This window comes from Taurulus bubalis (assembly GCF_910589615.1).
Source record: "Taurulus bubalis genome assembly, chromosome: 5".
In the NCBI taxonomy this organism is placed as follows: Eukaryota; Metazoa; Chordata; class Actinopteri; order Perciformes; family Cottidae; genus Taurulus; species Taurulus bubalis.
Window position 1 is genome coordinate 28,834,659 of NC_136593.1, and position 26,713 is coordinate 28,861,371.

At 46.5% G+C, this 26,713-nt stretch overlaps 1 protein-coding gene across 1 annotated transcript; it reads right to left on the reverse strand.

Moving 5' to 3' along the window:
- Positions 1 to 4,487: 4,487 nt before the first annotated feature.
- dlgap4b (discs, large homolog-associated protein 4b) lies at positions 4,488 to 26,713 on the reverse strand (the record flags this gene model as incomplete). Its single annotated transcript, XM_079217988.1, has 11 exons — positions 4,488 to 4,733; positions 5,479 to 5,667; positions 7,232 to 7,323; positions 8,372 to 8,865; positions 10,180 to 10,268; positions 11,619 to 12,058; positions 20,167 to 20,419; positions 21,911 to 22,061; positions 22,789 to 22,908; positions 25,150 to 25,364; positions 25,499 to 26,713. 11 exons carry the CDS (start codon positions 26,711 to 26,713, stop codon positions 4,488 to 4,490), a joined length of 3,504 nt encoding a protein of 1,167 aa, XP_079074114.1.

The window sequence follows — 26,713 nt, forward strand, 5'->3', positions numbered from 1 at the left end:
GTCGCTTGTTCCTTTTTACCTGCACGCAGCCAGCGCCAGCTTTTCTTTTTTCTTTTTTTTACCAATCTTGACAGTCGCAGCTGAAATGATCCCGCCTCATCAACAGCTGTGGGCCAATCACGGGCCTCTCTTTCTCCTCCTGGGCAGCCGTTACCCAATCAGCGCGCGCCGCCAGACAGCAGACGGGCTGCGCGTAATTGTGAGTGACGGGAGGCCGTTTCATTCAAAGCGCCGCGCAGCATTGAAACAATGTTGCTTTCTCGACGCCGTTCAAGTCCTTCGGTCACTTCCACGCGATCCCGCGCGTGAACGGCCCCGCACGGCGCGGGGGGAACCCACGGTGCTCGGTTCTCTCCCCGCGAGCGGGAGACGGCGACACGGGCTACGTCACGTTGAGCAAAATGTTCTGGTTACATAAATCAGAAACGTGGAAAGCGTCGAGCGGGGACCGCGCTGGACCGGCTCATAACGCAATTAGACGCCAGCTATGTGGACCCGGACTGGGATAACAGTCTGGGTCCAGGCGGGCGAGGCTCGGGTGGATCCGGAGGATTCTCCGGGAGATTCCCCGGGAAAAGGAGCGGGAGTGAGCTCACCACAAATAAATAAATAAATACAATATGGCAAGAAGAGCAATCTACCTGTGTTATGTGTTCATATATATATTTATATATATATGCCTCTGAGTCAATAAAAAGAGGAGGCAACCCCAAAAATAAGTGCATATTGACTCAGATTTAAAGATATATAACAATAACAAACTATTTATATAACCTCTTGGTGGTAAACAACAGAAAGCACACACAACCAGGAGGAACTTTTTGAGAAAGTATCGTGTGCATTTTATTGAATGTTATACGTCTCTCCATTATACATTTGAACAACCTTGAAATAGTATAAATAGATCTACAGCATTGTAAAAGATGGCCGGTCCGTTCTATTTACAGAAGACAACTTTAAGAAGCACAGGGGGGAGAAATGCAAGAGTATTAGTTTAATTTTAATATCAAAGAACCCTTTTACTCAGTATTGCACATATACTTTACATTGTTACCAGAGTATAGTGACAAGAATCTAAACCTCATTATGAACACACCCTCTCACTCATCGGCCCTTTTATACTAAACCCACACACAGCCTAGAGTAACACTGAACACATCCTATTCTTTAAAATAGCTTCATAAAATATATGTTCTAGTATTTTTACTGATACTTGTTGCTCTATCCTTGTGGTGTGAGCCCCTCACCCCTCTCTCTGCCCAACTCAAGGAACAAAGCACAGATGCTAATGTAGTTGTTGTTTTTTTGCAAGCAGGCCTTTGGACTACAGTAGGAGTGGATTCACTGGTGCTATCCCAGTTAAAGTCGACTCTCACTGGGATTAAAGCGTCTCTCTTCTCTTAAAAACTATGTTCTCAGTCCTGGAATGCAGAAACAAAACAATGTCAAAGGAGAAGCTAAACTTTAAATACGGTGTGATGTCAGACCCATTTTTTAGAGGGAAAAGTGACAAATCAAAAAGGTACATTGGCATCACAGAAGATATGGTACAATTTGAGCCACATTATCAACAATTGTACTACTCTTGCTAAACATTTGAACTTTCCTTCTATCACTATTGTGATTGAAGCTAAGAAGAAGCACTGGAAATCCAGCTGAGTGCGGCTTGATCAAACGCTAGCGTGGCAGTTTAAAGCCATCAGACCAACACAGAGGGCCGTTATCACCCTGCCTGGTTCTGCAGCGGCTAACGGACAACCGGCCAGGACACAGACCGAGGTGTGTCCCAGGGATCTGTGTGTATTGGAGGGAAGCCTTGTTGAAATGCATGAGCTCTCTTTTCTCTCTTTAAGTATGTCACTGACATCTCTTGGCCTTTTACCGGCTGGAAGAAGCTTTGCTGATGGTGAGATGGTGGAACTACTTTCTCTGCGCTCCTTCCTTCCCTCAGCGTTTTGACCCGCTTTAGTCTTTAGTGTGAGGAAGGCCTGCGCTTTAGTCTTTAGTGTGAGGAAGGCTGGCAGACAGACGAAAATGTGGCAAATGGGAAGAAAAGGAAATGTTATGAAACGCTGTTAAATGTTAAAAATAGTCTGGCAGTGGCTGGAGATGAGAAAGAGATGTGATATATTGCCTTCAAGCTACGTTATACGAGACTTATTCTGTCTTAAGACTGAATATCCAATACCCGCGACATTAAGAGTATCAAAAGGTGTCAATCATTTTGTTTTTTTGGACTTGGAGGTATCAAAACCACGTCTTAGTCCAGAACAACAACTTGTCAGACATCTTTTTCCTGGCAGTCACAAATCAAATCAAGTCATCGGCTGAGTGCGAGTCACACAAAAGGCCTTCAGGTGCTAACGACGCTATCCAGCCCACTAAAATGGAGGGGGGGAGGCATTGACAGCAGACTATTGACACCCCTGAGCCATTTTCCTTGCTGGGAGTCATCCCCAGGCAAACAAAGGCCTGCCATCAAGAGAAAGCTCTTGCCAACAGTCGGCATCTGACTTTTCCAATTCAAAGCCTCAGGCTGCATTTTTGGGTCAGAGTAGGTGAGAACGAGGCAATGCAGCGGCCAGAGCAAAGCCATTGTACTGGTTTACCATAACTAATTAGGAAGGGGAAGTTATGTTTGCTTAGCATTTGGAAGGAACCAAATGGGAGTGGAAGACAGAGCAACAACTGTAGTTGATGCAAGGCCGGTCAGGGACGTGCACTTCTTAGAGGAATCCAGAAGTCTGGTTGTGTGAGACTCTAAACACAAAGAGGCCTCTTGGTTTAGGGAACTGGCTTCAGAAACATGTGTAATGCACAGTGTGTCTACGTATAAAGCCTTTCCCTCGCATGCATACAGTACAGAATACTACAATGTTCTGTGTATTTGATAGAAGTGACCCACTGTCGCCCTCTAGAGGTCAGACGTGAGACCTGTCCTGCTGGAGCGCTACTCGGCTGTAGTGATGGCCGTTTCTAGTTCATCTTCTGGGGATAAGTGCATATCTTAAATCAACTCGGTTGTGGCTGCAGTCCACTGCGCCTCCACAGTAAGCGTCATGTGGAGCTCCCTGCGGCTGACATCTAAATAAGTCAGTTGAATTTGAAACGGTGAATTCATCTTTGGCTTATGCAGTCTTCCGTTAAAAAATAAAAATAAATAAAAAGGCAGGCCACATTTAATAAATGATGAAAACACATGACTAATGTATGTAATGTTTTAATTAAATGTGTTTCTTTGAATAAAAAAAGTGCAGGTACTTTTTGGATGTGGGGAAACAATAATGGCAACAAATTGAAGATTGAATTTGTTGAGTGATGGGAGGCAAAATTAATCAAATGCGTTGTATTAAATAACAGCGAGACGCACAAACAATAACACGTTACCCTGCATAATCAGCCCGCTGCGTTCTTTCAATAAAAGCCCTCCATTCATTTGAGATTGTTGGAGTTGAGGTTAATAAAAGCACTTAAAGAAGCATTAAAACAAACAGATGGAACAACAATCCTGACTGAAAAATTCCTGAATCTGCAGTTACAAACACAAAATCATTTTCCATAACACTGTGGCCGCTGACATTCTGACTGAAAGAGAGATCGTCGTTATTATCGGGATGTGCTTTCATTAAAAATCATTAAGAAACTAAACTTTACAGATTCTCACCGGTGTGCAAATATTTGACACGAGAACATTTGAAGAACACACTTGTTAGGAACCGTATAAATACCCCTTCAAAATCTGACAATCCAAAAATATTCATAGTAACCAGATCTAAATGGATTCATACAAAACACAGGATGAGTAAAGAAAACAAATAAATACAAGGAAGACATACATAGGTGTGAGTTTGTCATGTGTGCGAGTGCAGCGTGTGTGTGTGTGTGTGTGTGTGTGTGTGTGTGTGAGATGGCCACAGGGTGTTGTGCAAAGCTACAAGATGGCCAATGATCTGGGAAGAGGAAGAGGAAGAGGAAGAGCGACAGAAGAGCAGGAATGTTTGCTTTCCGTCCGCTTAATAGATCTTAAGATAGAGCAACGTTTAAAAACAGTCTTCGTATAGATGCTTTAGGATATAATTGTCATAGTAACAATATCTTTATTAACAATTTTATGATATCAAGAGTAGGAACAAGAAATGACAAAAGTTCATCAGCTGAGGTTTTCTATGGAGTCTCCTGCTTCAAAGTCTGTCAAGTCCTCAAAAGTAACACGTTTCATTTAATTAGATTTCTTAGATGAGTATTTGATTCCACCAGGACCAGCCCATAACTATGTGTGTGTGTGTGTGTGTGTGTGAAAAATGCCCAATTCGCCCCCACCCCAATCCTACAAAATCGGACCTCTCCTCCCCCAGCAGCCGTCCATCTTTACTCAGAGGAGCTCATTTGCATTGCAGACGTTTCCCGCTCCTTTCTGCAGGTATTTCAGCGACACTTATCTGTCCTTTGATCCGACCCTAGCTCCTCCCCCCCCTCCCCCCGCCGCCTCAGAGGCGGGTCTGGGCCTCGGGGACGTAGATTTCGATGCTGTCCGCGCTCTCCGTGGCGGAGTTCTGGCGAAACGAAGCCGCCTTTTTAGCCGCCAGTAGCCGCTTGCGAGCCTCGTGTCTCTGCTTCTCCGCTGAGGCCGAAGAGGAGGAGGAGGAGGAGGAGTCTGCGCTCTTCTCGCGGCCCAGCGATGGTCGGCCCTTACCGGGCTTCTTTGACGCTGAAGCGGCCTCCTTCTCCTCGTCCTGCGGAGTCATGACAGATGAGAAAGGACAGAGACAAGACAGTGAGAGAATGTTTGACATGGAAAATGTCTTCTAGAGCTTCTGGGCAGCTTTGGCAGACAGGACTGTGACAAAGACATGTTGACGACGCTGATCGTATCCACAGCAAAGCTGGAAACAACATTGAGTGGCTTCAGGTGTTAAACAGACAAACGGTGACAGAAACACAACCGGTAAGAACAAATAAACATTGGGAGAGAAAAACAGTCATTTATATGACAATTTTTGTAGACATGAAAATGGTAACATGGATTGATGGCAACATTAGATCCAACTTAAAGCACAATAAAGGGATCACAAGACACACACACACAGAAAGAGCAGCTCAGCTACAGAGATATAAACACACACCACAGAGAGAGAGAGAGAGAGAGAGAGAGAGACATTCAAACAGAGGCAGCAAAAGCCAGACTGCATTCTGCATCTGAACCATGCTCACTGCAGGAAGTGACGCATGCATGCTCAAAGCAGGGCTTCACATCTTTGAGATGGTTTTTTTCTTCCATGCATGCCCAAAGGGATCTCTCTGACCCCTTTGTATTGGACAGGGAGGCCCTGTTAAAGAGTGCATCCGACGCAGAGGGAGGGAGGTAAAAAAAAAGAAAAGGAAAGTGGGAGAAATGGTGGTGGTGGTGGGAGGAGAGAGGCCGGTTTCGGCGGCTTTCCTACCCCAGCCAGGGCACAGGGCAGCAGGGGTGGGAAGTACCTTCCGCTCAGGCGGCTGCCGGGCCGCCGCAGACGGCACGGCAGCCGCAGGCGGCACCGGCTGCCAGTCATTGGACTTGAGATGGTAGAGCTCATCAAACTTGAGGCTGATGTCCTCGATGGAGAGCTGCAGCAGGTCCCAGAAACCTGCCAAGTCCTGGGCTGTGGGCCGCGGGGTGGCGTTCACATTCTGACCCAGAGGGGAAACGAGAGCACAGTCAATGACGGAGGAGGAGAGAGAGACACTGCTGTAGTGACATCAATAACATAGATGGGAGAGGAAGCAGCAGCACGGGATGGAGATGCTTGTATTATTCAGCAGCAGTGCAAACTGATGCCGTATCTCTGAAATGGAAACGTATAAATACACATGGAGCTTCAGTCCGCTCCTTGCTGGGTTTGGTGTCGTCCGTTCGGTGCGGCTGTGACTCAACGAGTCGCCGCCCTTCCCCCACTACGCGTCTGAGTCGCATGTCGTTCACACGCCGCTCTTCTCAGTGTCAAACCCAACGGGTGTGAAGAGGACATGAAGACGTGGCTGGGGCTACTTTCACTGCACCACTGTGATGGACCAGGCCAAACAAATGCAAGAAAACAAGTTGACTCAACTTCATTTAAGAAGTGAAAACTAGGCTATATTTCTAAAAATACTTTGTCCTAGATGTGTCCATTTTGTGAAAAGCAGCTTTGGGTGGAGTGCCACACATCTTCACATCCATTCTGCTTCATTGCATCCACATGTCTCTGCAGAATTGTGTCTTGTTCAAACTAATTAGGGGTCCATACTTATATATTGTATATATTGCTTGTTTCTTGTGTTGCTTTAGGGAGATTAGAGTAATGCTAGTCTGTTGAGATATCACCGTCTCTGTTTATGTCTTTTTTATGTCGTGGACAGACGATAGATGACAGGAAACGAGGAGAGAGAGGGTGCATTATATATAATATATAATACTACACCTCTGCCCTGCATCACTAACACGCTGCCTAACATTCTCTCATTCAACACTAGAGGGAGACATTTCATAACGAAATTCTTTTGAAACCTGATCTCAAGACCAAATGAAAGGATCACAACAGAGCTTTGCCTCTTTTAGTGAGAGACATGTTTCAACACAGACCTAAGACATAAGCCTACATGTTGATCCGGACATTACATTCATGATAATGTCAACAAAAAGAACTGCAATCATTCAGGATCCAGTGGGACATTAAGATTAAAAAGTGACATCAGATTAAACCCTCGCTCACAAACAGCTGCCTCTATGTTTATCGTTACAGATATGATTTCCCCTTTATTCTTTTGTCTGTGCACTGCTCTTCAATGTCCAGACATTAAATGATGCCAAGCATGACAGCTACCCATGTGCACTGTGCAAAATATTAATATAAGATGATTAATTAGCCGAGCCTGACCAATTGACAGGGCGCACGTCTGTATGAGGTCATTGTATTACAGATATAATCCATTTAGAAATGTAGAAACCATTTGTGTAAAGCCATTGCCAGTGAAACACGTCAACAGAGAGGAATGGATTATGGGTTTATGATAAGCTTCTGCTTTTTGTGCTGGTGGCCACCGGGCCTTATTTTGTGGAGGTCTAATACACTGTGAACAGGCCGTCTGTGAATAATGAAGAGGGCAGAGTAACTCAAATAAATCACATTATGTTGAGTTAAACAACAGCAACGTGGTCTCAGTGTCCCGCCCTGCAGACCGTGAGAGTGACGCCTTAGAGAGGATTCAGACGTACCAAGTTCTGCTCACACAGACCCCGAAACTGCTGGAACTTCTGGGCCATGAGGAGCTGGGCGCTTCCTACCGCACTGCGGACCTTACCGAGCACTGCAGAGAGAACAGAGACGCTCATGGATTCATGACAGTTATCCTCATAATGATTCATCCTGTTGGTCACGCTACGGAAGACACAGAAACGGTGTTTTCTGAGCGAGTGGCCGATGCAGAACCAGAACCACACCGGACTCAGAGCCGCTGTCTGATCACTGCATTGCAAAGTTATGGCAATATGATTATTGTGTGGTGAGACCCAGCTCTGGAGTACAGATTTGCATCACATTTTAATACCGACCAGACACACACACACACACACACACAACTGAGCATCCAAAGTTTGTTTATGTGTACAGTGTGTGTGTGTGTGTGTGTGTGTGTGTGTGTTCACTTGCTGATGTTGGAGCACTGATCTAATCTGGAGGTTTAATCAGTTCCAGAGTAGATTTGTGTAATTCTGCAGCTTACCGGCTGCTCGTGTGGCGACCAGGTATTACCGCCTCATCCGCTCCCGGCTGAGAGTCTGAGAGAGGTTGTGGGTTCAGAACCCCGTCAGAGGTCAGACAGCAGCTCAAGACGCAGGGGTCATTCAGAGGTTCGGCAGCAACGCTGCGACTGACCATTTGGCTTTTCTGTTTTTTTCTGGGTCAAATAATTAAATTAAATTAAATTAAAAAGAGTAGATTAAATAGTAAATGGACATGAACTACTTGTAGAGGAAACCTAAAGAGTGGAATTGGATATTATCAGTGAAATATATATGGATTGTATATTAACAATTAAAAATCCAGTAAAGAAAATATAAAAATTATAAAAAAATATTTCTTAAACTGCACTGCAACTTTTATTCCATTTTTTATTTGCTTTTTGACTGTTTGAATGTTTTAATGAATGTTCTTAACTGTTTTTAAATCCTGTTTTCTCTGCATTATGTTTTGATGTTGTAATGGTTTTATGTGAAGCACTTTGAATCTCCTTGTTGTTGAAATGTGCTCTACACATAAACGTGCCTTGCATGAATATTTTGGGAAGGTAATAACCAGGATTGGAGCGTGCACCGATCCCCACAGTGTGCCGCTCCCCAGCCTCCCGCCCGCCTTACCCTCCTCTGACAGCGGGTTGTCGTTGGTCTCCTGCTCCATCTGCTGGCACCAGCCCTCCATGCGTCCCGTCTCGGCCTGCAGCAGCTTCAGGAACCAGTGTCCGTCTCTCCGGCACAGCGTCCCGCCGCCACCGCCGCCCCCGCCGCCCCCGCTCTGTGGGACGCTGCTGCCGCTGCCGTTCCCGCTGTCCAGCCAGGGGTCCGGGGGCGGCAGGGACGAGGGGTCCAGCGCCGGGTCCATGCTCTCTGAGAAGGAGGAGGAGCTGCTCCGCGTGGTGGAGCGGTTCAGGAACTGCCGGGGCGGCGGCGGCGAGGCGGCGTCTCCGTTGTCTAGGTAGTCGTGTGCAGGAGGGGCGCTCGCGGCTTGGCAGCCGCTGCTCACCATGACTTTCTTCTCAAATTGTTTGGCGTTATTGATATGGGAGATGACGGGGAGGTCTTGTGTGTCTGAGTCTGTTTCTTGCTTTGAGGCCATGCTACTGGAGCGACTGAGCCTGAAACAAAGAGCGACACTCGCCGTTACACGTGGACCGGAGCACGGCTACGCAGCAGGGGCAAAGAGCACAACATCGTCACCGTCCTAAAATAATGAAAAGTCATTTTTCAGGTTTTTCAGAAAACACAAAAAACTTGACCAAATGTATATAGTGTGTAATGTAGTAAATGTAATATAGTGCACACCAGGCATACTGTAATACCGGTCACATTATGCTATGATTACTAATACTATGTTCCAGTGAGATTTTCATTGACAAAAATCTCCGCAAAAATGCAAACTAAATTGCTAGCTTAAATGCTATCTTCAAAATGCCATTCTTAAAAGCTTGTAAAATTGTCTTTTGACTTCACATTAATACCGGTCACATTATGTTATGATTACTAATACTATCTCGATTTTTATTGACAAAAAAGCTAGCAAAAATGCTAACTACATTGCTAGCTTAAATGCTAGCTTCAAAATGCCATCTTGAAAAGCTTGTAAAATGTCCTAAGTCACATTGTCTTTTGATTTAGACAAAATAAAATGGGTACAGGGGTAGAATCACATGATCTGTTCTACTGAGGATGCAGGAGGTTTTACCAGAGGTGACCAGTATCATGAGGAGATGATTTAGGCAAGAAAATCATGGCTTAGGCCATTATTTTTAGGAAGGTGACGATATTAAAACAAGAATATCCAAATTACGAACAACACACAAGGCTTTGAGTCCCTCCTGCTGGTCAGTCCAGATATACATAAACAGGATTGATCATATGCAGCTGATCTCGTATCAGTGGATCTTGGTTGACAAAAGGAGCTGAACATTATTTCCATTTCTTGTTATATCTCAGGAAATGCTTAGAAGTGCTCAGAAAATGAAAATGATGAGTGCTGACTGAAGAGTTTAAAACAGGAGAAAGTGGAGAAGCAGCTGAGGAAACAGCACAGAGCAACACGAGGGTCCAACACGGTGAAAACACGAGGAAGGAACTCTAGTTCTGCCGGTTCTGTTGCCGTCTGTCAGGGTCAGAACACTAGGAGCACGGCAGCATGCAGAACCAACAGAACACAGGAGGAACCTGCTGCTTTCACATCACCACAAGCAGCGCGGCAGGGACTCAGAAACAGCTCTCAGATATACGATACGCAGACGAGTTTAAACACAACTCATGCCAGGAATCATGTTAACGCCACCAACACAACACAGGGAGAGTCTTCATTCACATGTTTTCACATTGGCTTCTGGAAGGGAGAGAACGGTCAGAGCAGTGTGTGTGGCTATAATGTAAATTCCTCACGTTGTTACAAGGACAGGAAGAGGACTTACTGCCAACCGTCCTCCACCTGTACTCCGATGGACTGGAACCGGGCCAGTGGCGGGGTCTCCTCCCGCGGGACTTCCTGAATGCTGTCAACCTGAGAACAGATGAAGCGTAAAAACAGTGGAACTCATTTATTGGCACCAATGATTTCGCAGGCCTTTAACTCCAGCTAGTAGGAGTATAATTAAGCAAGGGGTTTAATTTTACGAGTAATAAACCAAATCACCAGAATCTGTATAATTTTGTGCTTGGTTTTCGATTAATAAGTGTCAGGATGACCGGTCACCCTGAGGGAGTTATGTAGATGTGCAGGTCTGCAACGTACAGCCAGCTCTAATAATAATATAATAATAACTTTATTTATATAGCACTTTTAAATACAAAGTTTACAAAGTGCTCTACAGAGAAGCAAAGCATAGACATAACTTAAATACTGGTTCACAAAAAGGATCATAAAGGCAATGAATAAAACAAAACCAAACAAATAAACAAAAAGAGCAAATGGAGTAGAAAACAAACAAACAAATACCGTAAAAGTCGGGTTACAAAAGTCAGTGTCTCCGTTAGTTCCCAACTGTAGCCAGCTGGCGCTCCGCTAGATCCCCGCTAACTTCCGCTAGCGCTCCCCTAGCGCTCCGCTAGCTCCCCAACAACCACCGAAGGTAGCGGGACCAGCCCCGGCTCGACACCCGACTTGGGCAGAGGGGACGCGGGCAGTAGCAGCAGCAACGGGGAGCTAGCGCTGCTGCTAGCTAGCGCTGCTCCTAGCTAGCGCTGCTCCTAGCTTGCTACAGCAGGGACACTGACCGGAGTTAGCAGCGGCTTGGAACCCGACTTTTATGGTAAATAAAATATACAAACAAAACCAGGGGAAAAAAAGAACTGCATCCTAGATCATAAAAGATCATAAAAGGACGACTTAAAAGCAATTATATAAGAATGGGTTTTAAGAAGTGATTTAAAAGAATGATGACATGATGAGGGACGTTCTGTATAATTTAATTAATAAGTGTCACGATTACCGCTCACCCTGATGCTGCGTTCACACCAAATTCACAATGCTTTTTCACCTCATTCGCGCCGCCCGGTGGAAAATTTGCTTTTACGCAACCATTCACGTCTGTGCATTGACTTTGCATGTAATCTACGCCGGAATATTTTGCAACGCTTTTGGTACTCGCTTTGTGTGAACGCAGCATGAGTGAGTTATGCTGATGTGCAGGTCTGCAGCGTACAGCCGGCTCTAATGACAGAGGGCCGTTCACCCTGAGGAGACCTTTTAGCTTGTAAGCACATGTTTGACACGCTCAGACGGAGCCGTACACCACAGAGGACGAGTGTGGAAAAATATATTTCTCCTGGATTTAAACAGGCGGAACTAGCTACACTCCAGACTCTCCTCTTGATGCAGCGGCCCGGCCCAGCTGGAGAAGCGGTCCATTACCTGTATGCCGATGGAGGACAGTTTCCGTCTGGGTACCGGTGCCACCTGAGGCTCCTCTGCCACTAGGCTCCCTTTGCTCAGTCCTGATCTCAGTGATTCTCGCTGCACTACGGAGTCGCTCGTCTCCGTGGAAGCATTAGAGGTGGCGGGTAGGAACGGCTCCCTGGGGACGGCGGTGGGAGTGGGGATGATGTGCGGGAGGCGGGTGAGACCTCGGGCCAGGCTGTTGGCACGGGTGCTGTCCAGGCTGTCGGAGGAGTTGCTGTGAGCGTGGCTCGACTGGCTGTTGACCTCCGACCGCCGGTCCTGCTGGTCCAGGTAGTTGTCCTGGGCCGACTCGGTGCTGCTCTGCACCGTCACGGAGATGTAGGGCTTGGAGGTCGTGCGGGGCGGCACCGGAGGAGGCGCTGCCTTCTTACAGGTGGTTATGCAGGTGGAGACTGGAGAAGGGAAGAAGGGGAGGGGAACCAGGAAGGAAAATACATGAGAGAGAGAAAGAAATAAAGGTTGAAGCATTACAAATGACGGAGGTAAAGATGTTTTACCATAACATGTCCCGGCAGAGTGAACTCAATGACATCGTCATGGAACGCATGAGCGCCCGACGATGGAAACAAAGCACATAGTGAACGCTATTACCGTAAAAGTCGGGTTACACGCCGCTACTACCTTCGGTCAGTGTCCCCGTTAGCTCCCCGCTGTAGCCAGCTAGCGCTCATGCTAGCTTCCGCTAGCTCGCTGCTAACTTCCGCTAGCTCGCCGCTAACTTCCGCTAGCTCACCGGTAACTTCCGCTAGCTCTCCGCTAGCTCCCCAACAACCACCGAAGGTAGCGGGACCAGCCCCGACACCCGACTTGGGCAGAGGGGACGCGGGCAGTGGCAGCAGCAGCAGCGCTAGCAGCAGCGCTAGCAGCAGCGCTAGCAGCAGCGCTAGCAGCAGCGCTAGCAGCAGCGCTAGCAGCAGCGCTCTTCCGAGCTTGCTACAGCGGGACACTGACCGGAGGTGGGAGCGGCTTGTAACCCGACTTTTACGGTAACCACAATATCTTCACATTGGGAGTACTTGTTCGCTGCTTTATTATTGATTTATTATTGTGCTTTTACTGTTCTGGTGAACTAGTTTGGACATGATGATCGTGCACTAGCTGGAATACACCAGTAAAATCAGAGAGGCGTCCCGAAAAGTGGAAAAATAAAATCACCAACAATCCCACATCGGCACGGAGGTGAATTAAAATCAGGCGCGCACACACACACACACACACACACACACACACACACACACACACACACACACACACACACACACACACAAAGCCGGAGGAGCCACCAAAAACCATCGACACTAAGTACTAAGCTTTGTTAATGTTGGATTATGCTACGATGCTTAGCTTCATGTCACATGGCGGCCTATAGAGGTTAAACATCTGCAGCTGAGCTCCTTACAGTGTGACTGTGGGTATACGTGATGACATCACAGTTTATCATCCATGTCCCCTGAACGCCCCACTACATTATTTCACTACGCATCACTCATCTCATCGTTCAGCCAATCAGTTGTCTGATGAGGTCAACGGGACGCCCCCTACAGGCTGAAGTAGATAAACATCTAGTTCAGCCGGGGACACACACGGTGAATCAGAGGAGATCACGTTCATGGACCACAAATAAAACATGAAGGAGGGCCACATTACAACCGTGTGCAGCTGAGGATACACAGACGACCTCGCGACGGGATCCCTATGTTCTACGGCCCCACGGACCGCTTCTTCAAACTCGACCTTCAGTTGACCTCAACTCCTCACCTGGGAAGTTGCCAGACTGCATCTTACACAGACAGACAGATAAACACCAGGCAAAGCACTCAGAACCACCTCGGGGTGCTTTCTGCTCCACAAGGTGTCTGAGGGCCTCGTTCTGCCACCATGACTCATTCGGTGAAAACAATGGCTGGTAGTATCGTGCAGATAGATTATATGACGACTCAAAGAGCCTCTGATGCCGTCGATCAAGACGCTGTGTACATCGTTAAAGCACCTAAACAGGTTCTGTAATGGAAACAGATGCTTTATGTAACACCACACCGTGGAGAGCAGATGGAACCTGAGGAGGAACTGAGAGAAATAAAGTACTTCTTAAATAAGATTGGTTATTACAGCACAAGCTGCTTCATCAGCCTGCTATTATATTGATTTAATAATCATTTAATGTGTGAATACAGATAATACTAGATGTCCTTGACATCATTTCATGGTGCAGACCACATCATAATCATAATATCAGTGGGACAGTTAAGACCATCATAGTCTATTACTAGATTATAGATGAAACCGTAGCAGAAGCGTTTCTAAAGACTCTCTTGACTGTATTACTGTTATTTTCTAATGAAATTACATGGATTGTGCATTATGATGCAACTTCCATTAGAATGTGAAAGCCTATATCTTTCTGTAAAGCTCAACCATTGTGAACCAAAAGCCCCCAAATACATAAATCACCAGATTTGTGACATTGCACATGAATCACACCGTCATAGACTCTGGGGTTGTGATCAATAATCACAGTTTCCTGCGGTGTCGTGCAAAAGGAAACGACTTGACAGCACGAAGCCGACATGAGCGCTGCGGCCCTCGAGGGTTTAGAAACGGCCTCGCAGCAAACATGCGAGCTGCAGAGAAACACGCCAACAAAAGAGCGGTTGTTTATTGTTATCCGCTGCTTAGCATCAGTGGAGCCTCACCTGTCACAGCTCACCTGAGTCCCACCGCAACACGCTGCAGTCGCTCCAACGGTTCCACAGAGAACTGCTCCACCTGCAGCTTCTTTAAGAGTAACCAAGTCTTTTCATGGGTTTGAACCCCTTTTATTTAGTAATGCGCACTATTGAACTTGCAGTCTGCTGATATTTAACCAAACCAGGTTGAGTCAGATGAGCGCTGGCATCGGCTGAACCACTAAACGGCAAACTGCTCCCATGAACGCTTCACCTTTAATGGAGCAGACAACACCCAGGTTGGCTCACATCCAGACCGTCACCGTGCCTTCAAATCCACACAGACATCACAGACAGACACACCCAGCCCTAATTGTAAATAATAAGCTGGCAATACGCTCACTGGGATGATTTGCTTGTTGGAACACCTTCAGCTACACGTCTTAAAGACGGAAACCCAGTCTGAGAGTCAGATCTGCCGTCGCTGACGTCCGCAAGACGGATACAAAGACGAGTCGACCAGAGCGGCTTCCTGACATCCAGACCTGCAGTTTCGTACCACTGTAGCTAAACGTAACTAAACGTAGCCTAGTAGCAGCTCACCATGGATGATCCGCCGGCCTCTGACCGCCATCTTTGCCCTGGTAAACCTGCTGAGACAGCGTTCCCATGTCCACGTCTCTCATGACAGAGAGATGTTGGGCAGAATAGGATTGTTGCTGATGTCATCATCACTGACTGTGTGTCACATCATGCTCCCGTCAGTCTGAACTGAATTCCCCCTCAAGTCTTAATACCACAGAATCTGCTTGGTCCACCAAAACGAGCCCTACATGCATAGCTGACAGCTGCCTCTGAGATTAGACCGGAGACGGAGGAGTCGAGCTGGACGCAATAAACGAGCCGGGCAAAAACTATCAGATGATTTTAGCTCATGGCAATGTTACAGATGACCAAGAGGTAACAATAACCTACTTTATTTTGTCATCACATACAGTAGTTTGATTAAAAGAATAAACATGTATATAGATGCCTGTATGTATGCCTGCTTATATTTTGAGTCTTTCTTTTAAAAGCATATTCATTATTTCAAACTCAGCGTAAATGAACGTCATGAACACATGAATATAACACATTTACATGACTTTTACTAAACCTTGGGGATATTTTTTTTTCAAGGACTTTTCCAGGCCTGGAAATAACCATTTTAAAACTCCATGACTGTTCCAGGTTTTCCATGACCGTAACAACCCTGGCATGTGGTCAGACATTCATGCTCCTTCAGGATCATTCTAACATCTTTGGTTATCCCAGCACCTTCCATGTCATCGGGTTAACATGCAGCAATACTTAGTGTGTGACTTAACACACTTAGACTCAAACTAATTACAATCCAATCATCCTGCGCTGTACTTTGTGTTTAATTACAATTATTTCATGGACTTTATGTCCCGTCACTAATGCATCACAGGACAACCACATGAGGGATCAGACAAGTTTCAAACAGGTGTAACCACCTGGTTTACTGAACACACTGTACTGTGGCTGCTAGCTACTGCTTATGCCACCTCCCAGATCCCAGCTGTGAAACTGCTAATTGAATAATTGCATAATTGCCCAAACTAAAAAAATGAAAGTTGTATAAACAGAACTTTAAGTGAAGCAAAGGGATTATATTTTAGAGTCCAACATGTATGGCTGTGCCAGCATTAAACACATTGTGTGTGGACCAGTTCCTGGGAAGAGGACCAGTGAGGACTAGTGAGGACGAGTGAGGACCAGTATGACCAGAGAGGACTAGTGAGGACCAGTATGACCAGAGAGGACCAGTGAGGACCAGTGAGGACCAGTGAGGACTAGTGAGGACCAGTATGACCAGAGAGGACCAGTGAGGACTAGTGAGGACCAGTATGACCAGAGAGGACTAGTGAGGACCAGTATGACCAGAGAGGACTAGTGAGGACCAGTGAGGACCAGTATGACCAGAGAGGACCAGTGAGGACTAGTGAGGACCAGTATGACCAGAGAGGACCAGTATGACCAGAGAGGACCAGTATGACCAGAGAGGACCAGTGAGGACCAGTATGACCAGAGAGGACCAGTGAGGACTAGTGAGGACCAGTATGACCAGAGAGGACTAGTGAGGACGAGTATGACCAGAGAGGACTAGTGAGGACCAGTATGACCAGAGAGGACCAGTGAGGACTAGTGAGGACCAGTATGACCAGAGAGGACCAGTGAGGACTAGTGAGGACCAGTATGACCAGAGAGGACCAGTATGACCAGAGAGGACCAGTATGACCAGAGAGGACCAGTGAGGACCAGTATGACCAGAGAGGACCAGCATGACCAGAGAGGACCAGTATGACCAGTGAGGACCAGTATGACCAGTATAACCAGTGAGGACCAGTATAACCAGTGAGGACCAGTATAACCAGTGAGGACGCAGCCTTTCCTTCACCTAAACTCACAGCACCAGTGCCACAAAAAGAGCTCTAGAAATGGACCTGAAGCCAAAGACTTCCTCTTCTTAAATGAGCTGAATGCGTCTGCAGGAGCTGCTCTGCAGAAGGGAATCCAACAACAGAGACAGATGCTTTGTGCCAGAATGAGAGTCTGGAGTGGGCATGAGCTCTGCTGTGCTCATGCCATCTGGACAGTGGGCTTGTTGTTGGTTCAAGACCAGCTCACTGCATCCCAACAGATTATATCTGGGCTTAATACTCACACACTGAAGGAAAAGACACTTCAACCCTCGATGAGCAACGCGCAGCGCAGAGATCTGCTCCCTGTTACCAGCAGGTCAGCAGGTTTGTGTGGAGGGGGAGTTAGAGCCCGACATGCAAGATCAGGTTTGAAATATTTTGCCTAATTATGACAGAAATGGGCAGGGATGTTCAAAAGTGTCAAACGGAGCCCCTACTTAGTAAGAATGTTGTGATAACAGATGAAATATAAGCATTTGTGGCTTTTAGCCATAATTCAGTAAACAAACTTTGATCTAAATCGTTTATCTTTGTAAATTGTAATAGATTAATTTCCTCATGGTCACATTACAGAATGCATCATTTCACTTCTTCATTATGTAACAGTCAGACCTCTCAGACGGCACATGAGACGCTCTGGAGGAGTTCTGGTCCAGCAGTGTTACAAAGCCTGTTGACCTATTCAAAGCAGCACTGTGTGTGTGTGTGTGTGTGTGTGTGTGTGTGTGTGTGTGTGTCGGTTGGAGCTGGACAATGACACACAAAGGGCTGGTGGCGTTAGTTAACAGTTTAGTGCTGCTTGCCAAGTCGCCTGCTGCCTGCCAGTTGACCCGTCTGTATGATTCATCAGTCAGCAGCCAGAGACAGACGACCTGCAGCCATCATCCATTGTTCCAATGCACTGTCACATGAAAGCTTTCAACAACAACAACAACACTTCCGTACAATCGTTTTCCACTACTGTTGTCTTTAATTGCCTCTTAATGTAATTTTGTATATTGTGTGTAAGAGCAACATGTAACCGGAGACAAATTCCATGTGTGTGTAAACCAACATGGCCAATAAAGCTGATTCTGACTCTGACATGGGATTTCATAATCCATGTTCAATAAATGCTCAATAATTCATAAAGTGATCTCTGCACACTGCTTTGCTTAATGCTGGACATCCCAGAATACTTCTTAAAGACACATTGGGTCAAGTAGATTCCTCAGGGTTCATACACATTCTGACCAATGGATTTCATGACTTTTCCATGACTTTAAGCCAAATGTCCATTACAAGCATTTAGTGAAGTCTGGGTGTAAACAGTAAAAAGTGAGTAAATGTAGTATTTAAACTAACAATGAGAACACAAAGCATACAGTAAACCTTAAATGACACAAATGAATGAGACAATAGTTTGATTAAAAGAATAATCATTTATATAGATGCCTGTATGTATGCCTGCTTATATTTTGAGTCTTTCTTTTAAAAGCATATTCATTATTTCAAACTCATGAACACATGAATATAACACATGTACATGACTTTTACAACACTTCGGGGATTTTAATTTTTTAAGGACTTTTCCAGGCCTGGAAATGTTTTAATTCCATGACTTGTCCAGGTTTTCCATGAGCGTCATAACCCTGTCTAAGTTCAGGTATCTGTGATACAGACATCACTTAAGGGGACTTTACGTGTTATTTACAACATCACAACACAACGTGGTTTCCTGCCGGACAGCTGGAGGACACGCAAACACACGGAGCGACACAACTAACGTTAAACACGACAGCAATGACGGGTTAAACACTTACCCTGCAGCCGGGCACGGTAACACGCACGCACACGCACACACTCACGCACGCACACTGCACAGCGGTGTCCTGCAGGAGACTAATTACCTCGCGCGCCGCTGCAGCCGGAGTGTCCGTCCCCGGCCTCTGCGCCGGAGGAGAGCCGGGGAGGCGGGTCTCCTGATGCCTTCAGGGCCGCCTCGGACACTCGAGCTTCACCGTCTGATTAGTTGACCTAAAGGTCATTATGGTGCTTTTGGTGCACTTTTGATGAGGCCATTTAATAACAACGTGGATACTGTAGTAGAGTATTTGTTGTTTTGTAATTTTTTGTGATTTTTTAAAATAATTATACCCATTATTGATGAACCACGAAGTTATATTTTAGTTATTGTGGATCTTTTTGACCTTTTTTTTTTACTTTACTAGTTAATATGCTTTACTGTTTTGATTTATTTTACTATGTCTCTTGTTTGCACTTTTCTGTATGTGCTGTTATCCTGTACATTTCCCCGCTGTGGGACTAATCCTAAGGATTCTTTGATCTTAACATATTATTCCATACAACAAAAAAACACAAATCTAAACAATTCAGAGCAACACATTTTAATCCTGATTTACAATTTTGATAAAAGGGGCCTGAGTGTATTTTCTCCTATAAACTAAACGTTCAAATAACATCAAAGTCTTCATTTCCCCCTAAATGTGTTTGGGATCTTCAGCAATATCAGAATGGAGAGTGAAACGTTCGAGCATCCTGAAGGCAGCACAAGCGCGGACGTCTCTTTGACTACTATGGGGAACAGCGCCACTTGGTGGAGACTCCTGGTAATAATCAACCCAGCAGATGCACATCATAATATCATAATATCCTTTATGAACAGGAGCAGGCAACACCAGAGTAAAAAGCAGTTTCAATGACAAAGCGTCTCTTTTTGATTAAGCTTGTCTTGATAGTTAGTTGTCATTGTTTATTTTTTCTTGGTGTGGTAAACTGATTGGGGGAAAGAAAGAGGGCAGATGATCTGGTTTCGGTTGTTACCTGTGTGTGGGGGTAGGATGCGTTGTCTGTCTGTCCCAAAACGCTGAAGAAAAATTGCAAGCTGTTTCTCCTTTGGGGCTTTGTCCAAGCCAGTGGCTATCAGGTAAGAGCCAAACTGCTCTTTCCATGTCTTCCACTGTGTAGAAAGGCCGTCTGGCATGGGCAAAAGAGGCTGCATTTGAGCTAATGTGCTGCTGTGTGCCTGTTGGAGGACTAGCGCCCACCCAGGACCAAGGCACTGAAGAGCAGTCAAAGTCATGTCATGAGAAATACAACTGAGGCCAATAATGTGGCCCATGTGGCCCTCTGGAGCAGGATCACAGTTATAACAAATCTTTAAAGCTTAAACCAAATGAATAACCCAAACAGGTTTGCACTAAACATATTGCGTATGTAAAAAAGAAGGCCTTCAGTTCACAGTTTGCTAACACATGCTTCATAGTAAGAAGTCCAAGACGCCACTTCATATGGTTTGTGAATTAAAATAAATACATTTGCATGGCTAGTTTCCCGGCAGTGACTCACCAGAGCTGGAGCTGTAGGTGCGAACAGTGGTGTCGATGGGAGGCGGCGAGCAGCCCGAGTCCATGGAGGCCGTGTCGTCGTCCTGGGAGCAGCCGGCCTGGATGGCTCTCAGGTAGCTGTGGCTGCGGGACCGGAAGCACGTCGGCATGGGCAGGTCCAGAGGCTCCGGGTTGTCCTGGGAGTGGGAACGCGAGTCTCTGAACGTGGACTCGGAGCTGCGGTCCTCATAGTGACTCAGGTCCAGGTCCCGCAGCTGGAGAGAGCAGAGACAGGAGCAGTAAGGACACCAGCAGCGCATGAGTGGGTCATTTGGATCCCAGTCACTGTTCCCAGCGCTGGAGGGGTCCACTAACTGGGACCACTAACTGGGACCACTAACTGGGACCACTAACTGGGTCCACTAACTGGGACCACTAACTGGGACCACTAACTGGGTTCACTAACTGGGTCCACTAACTGGGACCACTAACTGGGTCCACTAACTGGGACCACTAACTGCCCCGCTGACTGCTTAACAGTGGAAGTGGCAACAGGTAGAAGGAGGTAGAAGGAGTGCTCTTCAGTGAAACCAGTGGTACTCCTCCTCAGTGTGTTTCTGGATGGGCTGTCAGGTCATCTGTTACATGCATTTTCATTTCTTTGACATTTCTTACAAGGCAAGGCAAATGTATTTGTTTAGCACATTTCAACAACAAGGCGATTCAAAGTGCTTCACATAAAACCATTAAAAGCATCAAAACATAACGCAGAACTATTTTAAAACAACAAATCTTTCCCAGTGTCTTCATCTCCTCGCCTCTTGAGGCTTCGCTTCTTCAGCGGAATACTCTAAAGTCTAACTGACCGTGCAGGAGGAAGAATACAGGAGAATACAAAAGAAAAGCCAAGAGACATCGCTTTGAGGAGTCGTACACAAGCACTGCATGCTCTTTCTGAGGCTTCTTTTGAAGAGGATGGCTTTATTGTGTTGATTGACAGAGTAGGAGTTAAACATGTGACGTTATTGTGATGGTTCACTGGTAGCCAAGGAATATAAAGTGGTGCAGGAGAAAGTTTTGTTCAATTTTGGGGACGGGTGATTTCCACTTGTTCTGATTATTAAGCTCCTGTTCCAAGTCGTACAACTTGACCTCAATAATCTAAATTATAATAATGCACATGAAACGTTTCGGCATGCTGCTGAGCGTGCAAAATCAAAACAATAAATTTGTATATTGGACAAACGTGTTGTAATGTGTCATGAGATTGGGTGTAAATCCCACTAAAAGCCGGCGCTGCCTCACTCCAGCAGTTCATTGAAAAAGATCAGAGCCGTTCCGCTAGTTGTTCATCATCTCAGTGACCTTAGAGGCTAATAGCTCTCATGCCAGCAGATACATCAGACTTACAACTACCAAAGTCATTCATTTGGCTCGTAGCTTCATAACATTAGTGTGAGCTACATTTGGAAAATAGAGATTCTGTGTTCAGAGGAAGCCCATTTTATGACTGTCATTCAAGCGGTATCTGAGAAAAATGCTAATTATACCACGGAAATGAGTGTCGGTGGCTGGAGGCTTTGAAACCGACGGTTGATCTGAAAGTAGAGAGTTTGCTCAGAGCCAAGTCATGAAATGTATTCTTAAGTCATTACAAAGATATCTGCTGAACTAATGAGAGGAAGAGAGACACGAGAGACACATCCGTCAGAGGCTGAACACTAAATATGTTTCTCTCTGTCTGTCCCGTCCAGGTAAGCGCTCACCTGTCCCAGGCAGCTGCGCCGGCCCAAGGTGCTGCAGGCCTGGCTGAAGTCATCGTCGTCCCAGTGCGGCGAAGAGGAGACGGTTCCGCCGATGCAGTCCAGGTTGTCCAGGCTGCGGTTATTGGAGAGCTCTCTGAGAGACGGAAGACAGCTAGGAAGAGGTAGAATGAGATAAAAGAGATAAAAGAGACGTGTTAAGGATGTGAAATATAAGGAGCGCATGAGGACATATTCAGGGAAAAGACAAGTTGATGTTAATGTAGGCTGACGGGGAGGCAGAAGGGAGAAAAATGAATGATCAGCAAAACCCCAAAATTGAAAGAGAGATAAATGGAGGATAAGGTTGTCATTCAAGTTCTCCCCGTTCATTTCCACTTTCATTCATGAGTCATCGTGAATCCAAATCCTTCTCATCTCATTTTGGCATCAGCCATTGTAACATCTGGGCATGCAAAGCGGCGCATGTGTTCCAGCCCTCTGTGCCACCATGGAGCCAAAGAGCAGTTTACGTTTCATCCAACTGCAGCTCTAAAGTCACATTTTCATTTAGTTTGCATCTCCCTTGTTGGCACACAGTGGCAGCAGCATGCCGGTGAGCCACCATGCCATGCTCCATTGGAGCAGTGTACTTCTCTGCTGAAAGCACCGGGCAGATGGTATGTACAAGCAGAAGGAGGCTGGCAGTTGTTAGCAGCAGGGCATGAATCTGCATTTTGGAGTTGCCGCTGACTTTACAGCGTCTGAGGCGGGCGGTGGAAAAGTCATTGGTGACAAATGATCCAATGAGAGGAAAGCGTTTTGCACCGCGCTCCTGAGACGGGCTTACAGGCCTCCCACCGACCTGCTCACTGACCTACACCACTGACCTGCTCACTGACCTGCCCAGCTGGTGCAGAGAGGACACACTGTGGAGGGGCGACCACAGGGCGTCCAGCTCGCCCTGCAGCTCGCCCTGCAGAGAGCTGTAGTCCAGGGTTCTGCTGCTCATGCCAGCCAGGCTGGAGCCGAGCGAGAGAGAGCGGGTGGTCGGGGATCGGGAGTAGGGTTAGTCATTCACGCATTCGGGGAAGAATAAATCCATAATCCTCTAAACATAAGACTTCAAACGGACTTGACATATTTGATGTGCATGTCGGGGGTTTCTCAGGACGACGCCTCCTTGTTTCGGGGGAATGAAACCTTAAATCAGTACTCCTCTGATCCAACCAGAAATGTGCATGACGGGTTTGCATGTAGTGCGGCTGATATTTAATATTTATAACTCCAAAACAACAACAACAAGAGCTGCTTTAGAGAAGGGTTTGTCACAAAGAAATGGTCTTAAAGTGTTTAATCTCTGGAGTTACTTTGAAGAACACTGAAAGGGGATTATAATATTCATGTGCTGATGAAAACTGAAAGCACACCTCCATTCACTTATAGTGACGATAAAAGAAATGAATTAAAAAACACATCCAAAATAATGTGGAGTTTGCGAAAGCGTGAACATCTATGGCTCAAAACAAAGATATATAGACTAATAAGTTTGAAAAAGTTGTAGTTTGCTCTCTGACCTTGATAAACATGCAGTCATTTCAAATGGAAACATAGAAAGTGTTTTGTGATTGTTCCTCACATGATAAAACACGACGCTTGCGTTTGCTCAACATTGAGACACAAATGAAAGATTGCGAATGCGTTTTCTGTCGTTTTCCGTCGACTCCGCTTTGTCCCACTGCGCCTGCACAGCAGACATATTGCGCAATGTGTCTGCTTCAGAAAGCGTGTGATCTAAAGGCAAGTGAGGCGCGATGCCAGTCAGCCGCAGAGCCGGGCGGATTGGTGGTGATTTACTGGTTGAGTGAAAACAAAAGCCGGCGTCATGTTATGTAAACTACACCGCGGTGATGTCGAGGAGCTGGTTCTGTGTGGGTCCAACAGCGGGACGGTAGATCACAGCTGAGCTACGTGGCGTGTGCACGACCACAGGGGGTCTGACAGCACTTCATTCTATGCATGAGTTAGCGCAGCGTGTGTGTGTGTGTGTGTGTGTGTCTTCACTGTCACACTGAAGCTGGGCGTGTAGTTTCTTTCCTGTACGTCCAGAAAAGAGTGGCGTGTTTATTTTCTGCTGATTGTTGAGAAGGCGTGTTCAGAACTGAGTATTCTCATGAGCCCTGAAAAGCAACACTTTTCATAGCCACACATTTTAAAAGGTTATCTTTTAACCCAAGAACAGTATATCTCAAACCGGATATAAGGCCTTTAAGTTATGCATCAAGCAATTAAACACTTGCTTATCTCTTAACTGATTGTGGTTGAAAATAAAAGTCTGTTTTATAGTTTTTCTAGCAAACTTTACTGAGGTAAACAGACTTGTAATGGCATCAGAAAACGTTCATAAGTGTCTCATGTTCGTCTCTACAAAACAATAACCTGTTTCCTGCTGATAGAAGGTTACAATCTGGTGTTCTGAATGTGGATCATGTGGCTGCATTAGTTTACATTTGGACCACGGATTGTGTCTTTAAAACCTTATTAACCCCAGAGCCCCAAACAATGGGGGCTCTGCCCTTCGTCGAAGGTCTTCATCGATCTCCCAAGCCCTACCGCTCCATATGTGGGCCTCTGACACAGCAAAGAAATCCTGGCCTTACAAGTCAATATAAGTCAATATTTCATGTTTATGACACTATTCCACAATGAATATTAGCATAAACCATAAATATGACTCGAAGGGACTCGAGAGTGACTTGGGAGAGCACCCCTATTTTGGAAAATATGACTTTTCATATCGATAGCTACACAGGATTACCATACAGTTTTTGAATCCTTAGAGTCTACTGAATCCACCAATAAACCTTTGCTAAGATGCGCACAACACTGCTATTTATGTCCAGCAATTTTTTTTTTTACTTACTTATGGCTGAAATATGCGTTCGCAAATGTAGTTTTTTAATATATGTATATATATATATATATATATATATATTTGTTTTCCTTTTCTATGTAGTTTCATACACTAATATACCACTAACACATATATGGACTTGTTATCTATGTTCACAAGGCTTTTCTGTATATTTTAAATGATTCAAATAGACCTTGGGGTTGAGGAGATAATCAGCATTTAGTATGGGAATGCAAACCATTTGCAATTTTCTCCTATTAAATTGTTGGGGTAGAACAAGTTCATGAGGCTGTCTCCCTTACGCTTGAATATGAACATGCACTGCATGATAAAGCATCCGTGGTCTTACTTGCGTTGGGGTAACTGGTCGCTCAGAGACTGCTGCGTGGCCCTGAGGTAGCTCTGGCGACGAGCGGCGGATTTTGGCGAGGGTTTGGGGCTTCCCTCCGAGTCGTCGCTGTCCTCCAGGTCTCCCATGGCCTTCACGTAGCTGCCGCTGCGCATCCGTCGACACGGGATTTCATTGGCGGCTCCGCTGCGGCCTAACGTGCTGCTCCAATCGCCCTGCAGACAGCAGGGAGTGGACACAACGAGTCGTTAGACGCTTTAACCTTTTCCCTTTATCGCTGTATTATAGCGCTTGATAGTTAGCACACATGTCAAATGTCAAGCTCTGCATTCACTTCAGGCCTACTCACCCTTCGTCCAACCTGCAGGTAGTTGCAAGGTAGTTCGGGTTGGCAGGACTTGGACTTGAGCATGGACCTGTCCAGAGTCGCTGAGCCCTTCTGGATCACCGGTCTCGGCTGACCCATGGTCAGCGTGGACCAGGACCCTCCTTTCATATAGTCGTTATCATTCATGACCATTCTTCCCGCTCCACCTTGCCCCCGGCCTCCTGCGGGCCCAGGCCCGGTGAGCGTCTGGTACTTCATGTCGTTGCTGCTTTTGGAGGAGCTGATGGTGTTGTAGCCGCTTTGGATGTACCTGGTCTGCGCCGCCTGACTGTCGTGGCCGGTCGGGCGGCCCAGAGTCACCATGGCCATGGTGTTGTGGTAGTTGCTCAAATCGCTGCTGTCCAAATCGTCTGAGCTCCAGTAGCCGGACATGTTGGAGCGCGGCCGTCGCTTGGCGGTCGCCTCTGATTTCGTTCCCCGATCTTTACTTTTGGATCTGCGATTCTGCTTCCCTCCGTCTTCAGTGCCGGACGAGCCTCCGCCACTGCCGGTGGAGCGTCCGTTGAAATTCCCTTTCATGTTATGGCTTTCCAGTGACTGGGACTTTGCAAAGAGTTTCTGCACCGAGTGCAGCATGTAGCGGATCCGCCCAGGACTGTCCGTGTGCTGCTTTCCAGCGGCGACAGCGGACGACCGATGAAACTGCAGCGTGCTGAACCCGTCACGGCCTCCAGGTAGCTGCTTGTCAAACTCCATCAGACTGGACGGGGCCTGGTTCTTTGTCATATGATGCGATATCGTTGCCGAGCCACTCGTAATCATAGGTGCTCGTCCACTCAGCCCTGCCATGCCCATGCCCATGCCTGTTCCCATGCCCATGCCCATGCCCATGGACATGGACGTGCCCATGGTCCCTGTGCTTATCCCGCCGATGCTGTCTCCAGGTGGGGAGAAGTCCGACTGGTCGTAGGAGTTGTAGTGAATCCTGGGGAAGGTGCTGCTGTTGGACAGCTGGTTGTTGAGCGGCAGCATGCAGTCTGGCGAAAGGGATCCCGGGTTGGCTGAGGGATAGAGGTGGGGGTCCATCGTGCCGTAGTGGTCCATCGCCGGGCTCAGCAGGTAGGGGCTGCGTGAGAGAGTGCTGGTCTTCTGAGAGTAGAGGGCCTCTGGAAGGCCGGAGGAAGGGTCACAGGAGTCAGACAGGTGTCTGTTACGGTTGGTTCCCAACCCTTTCAT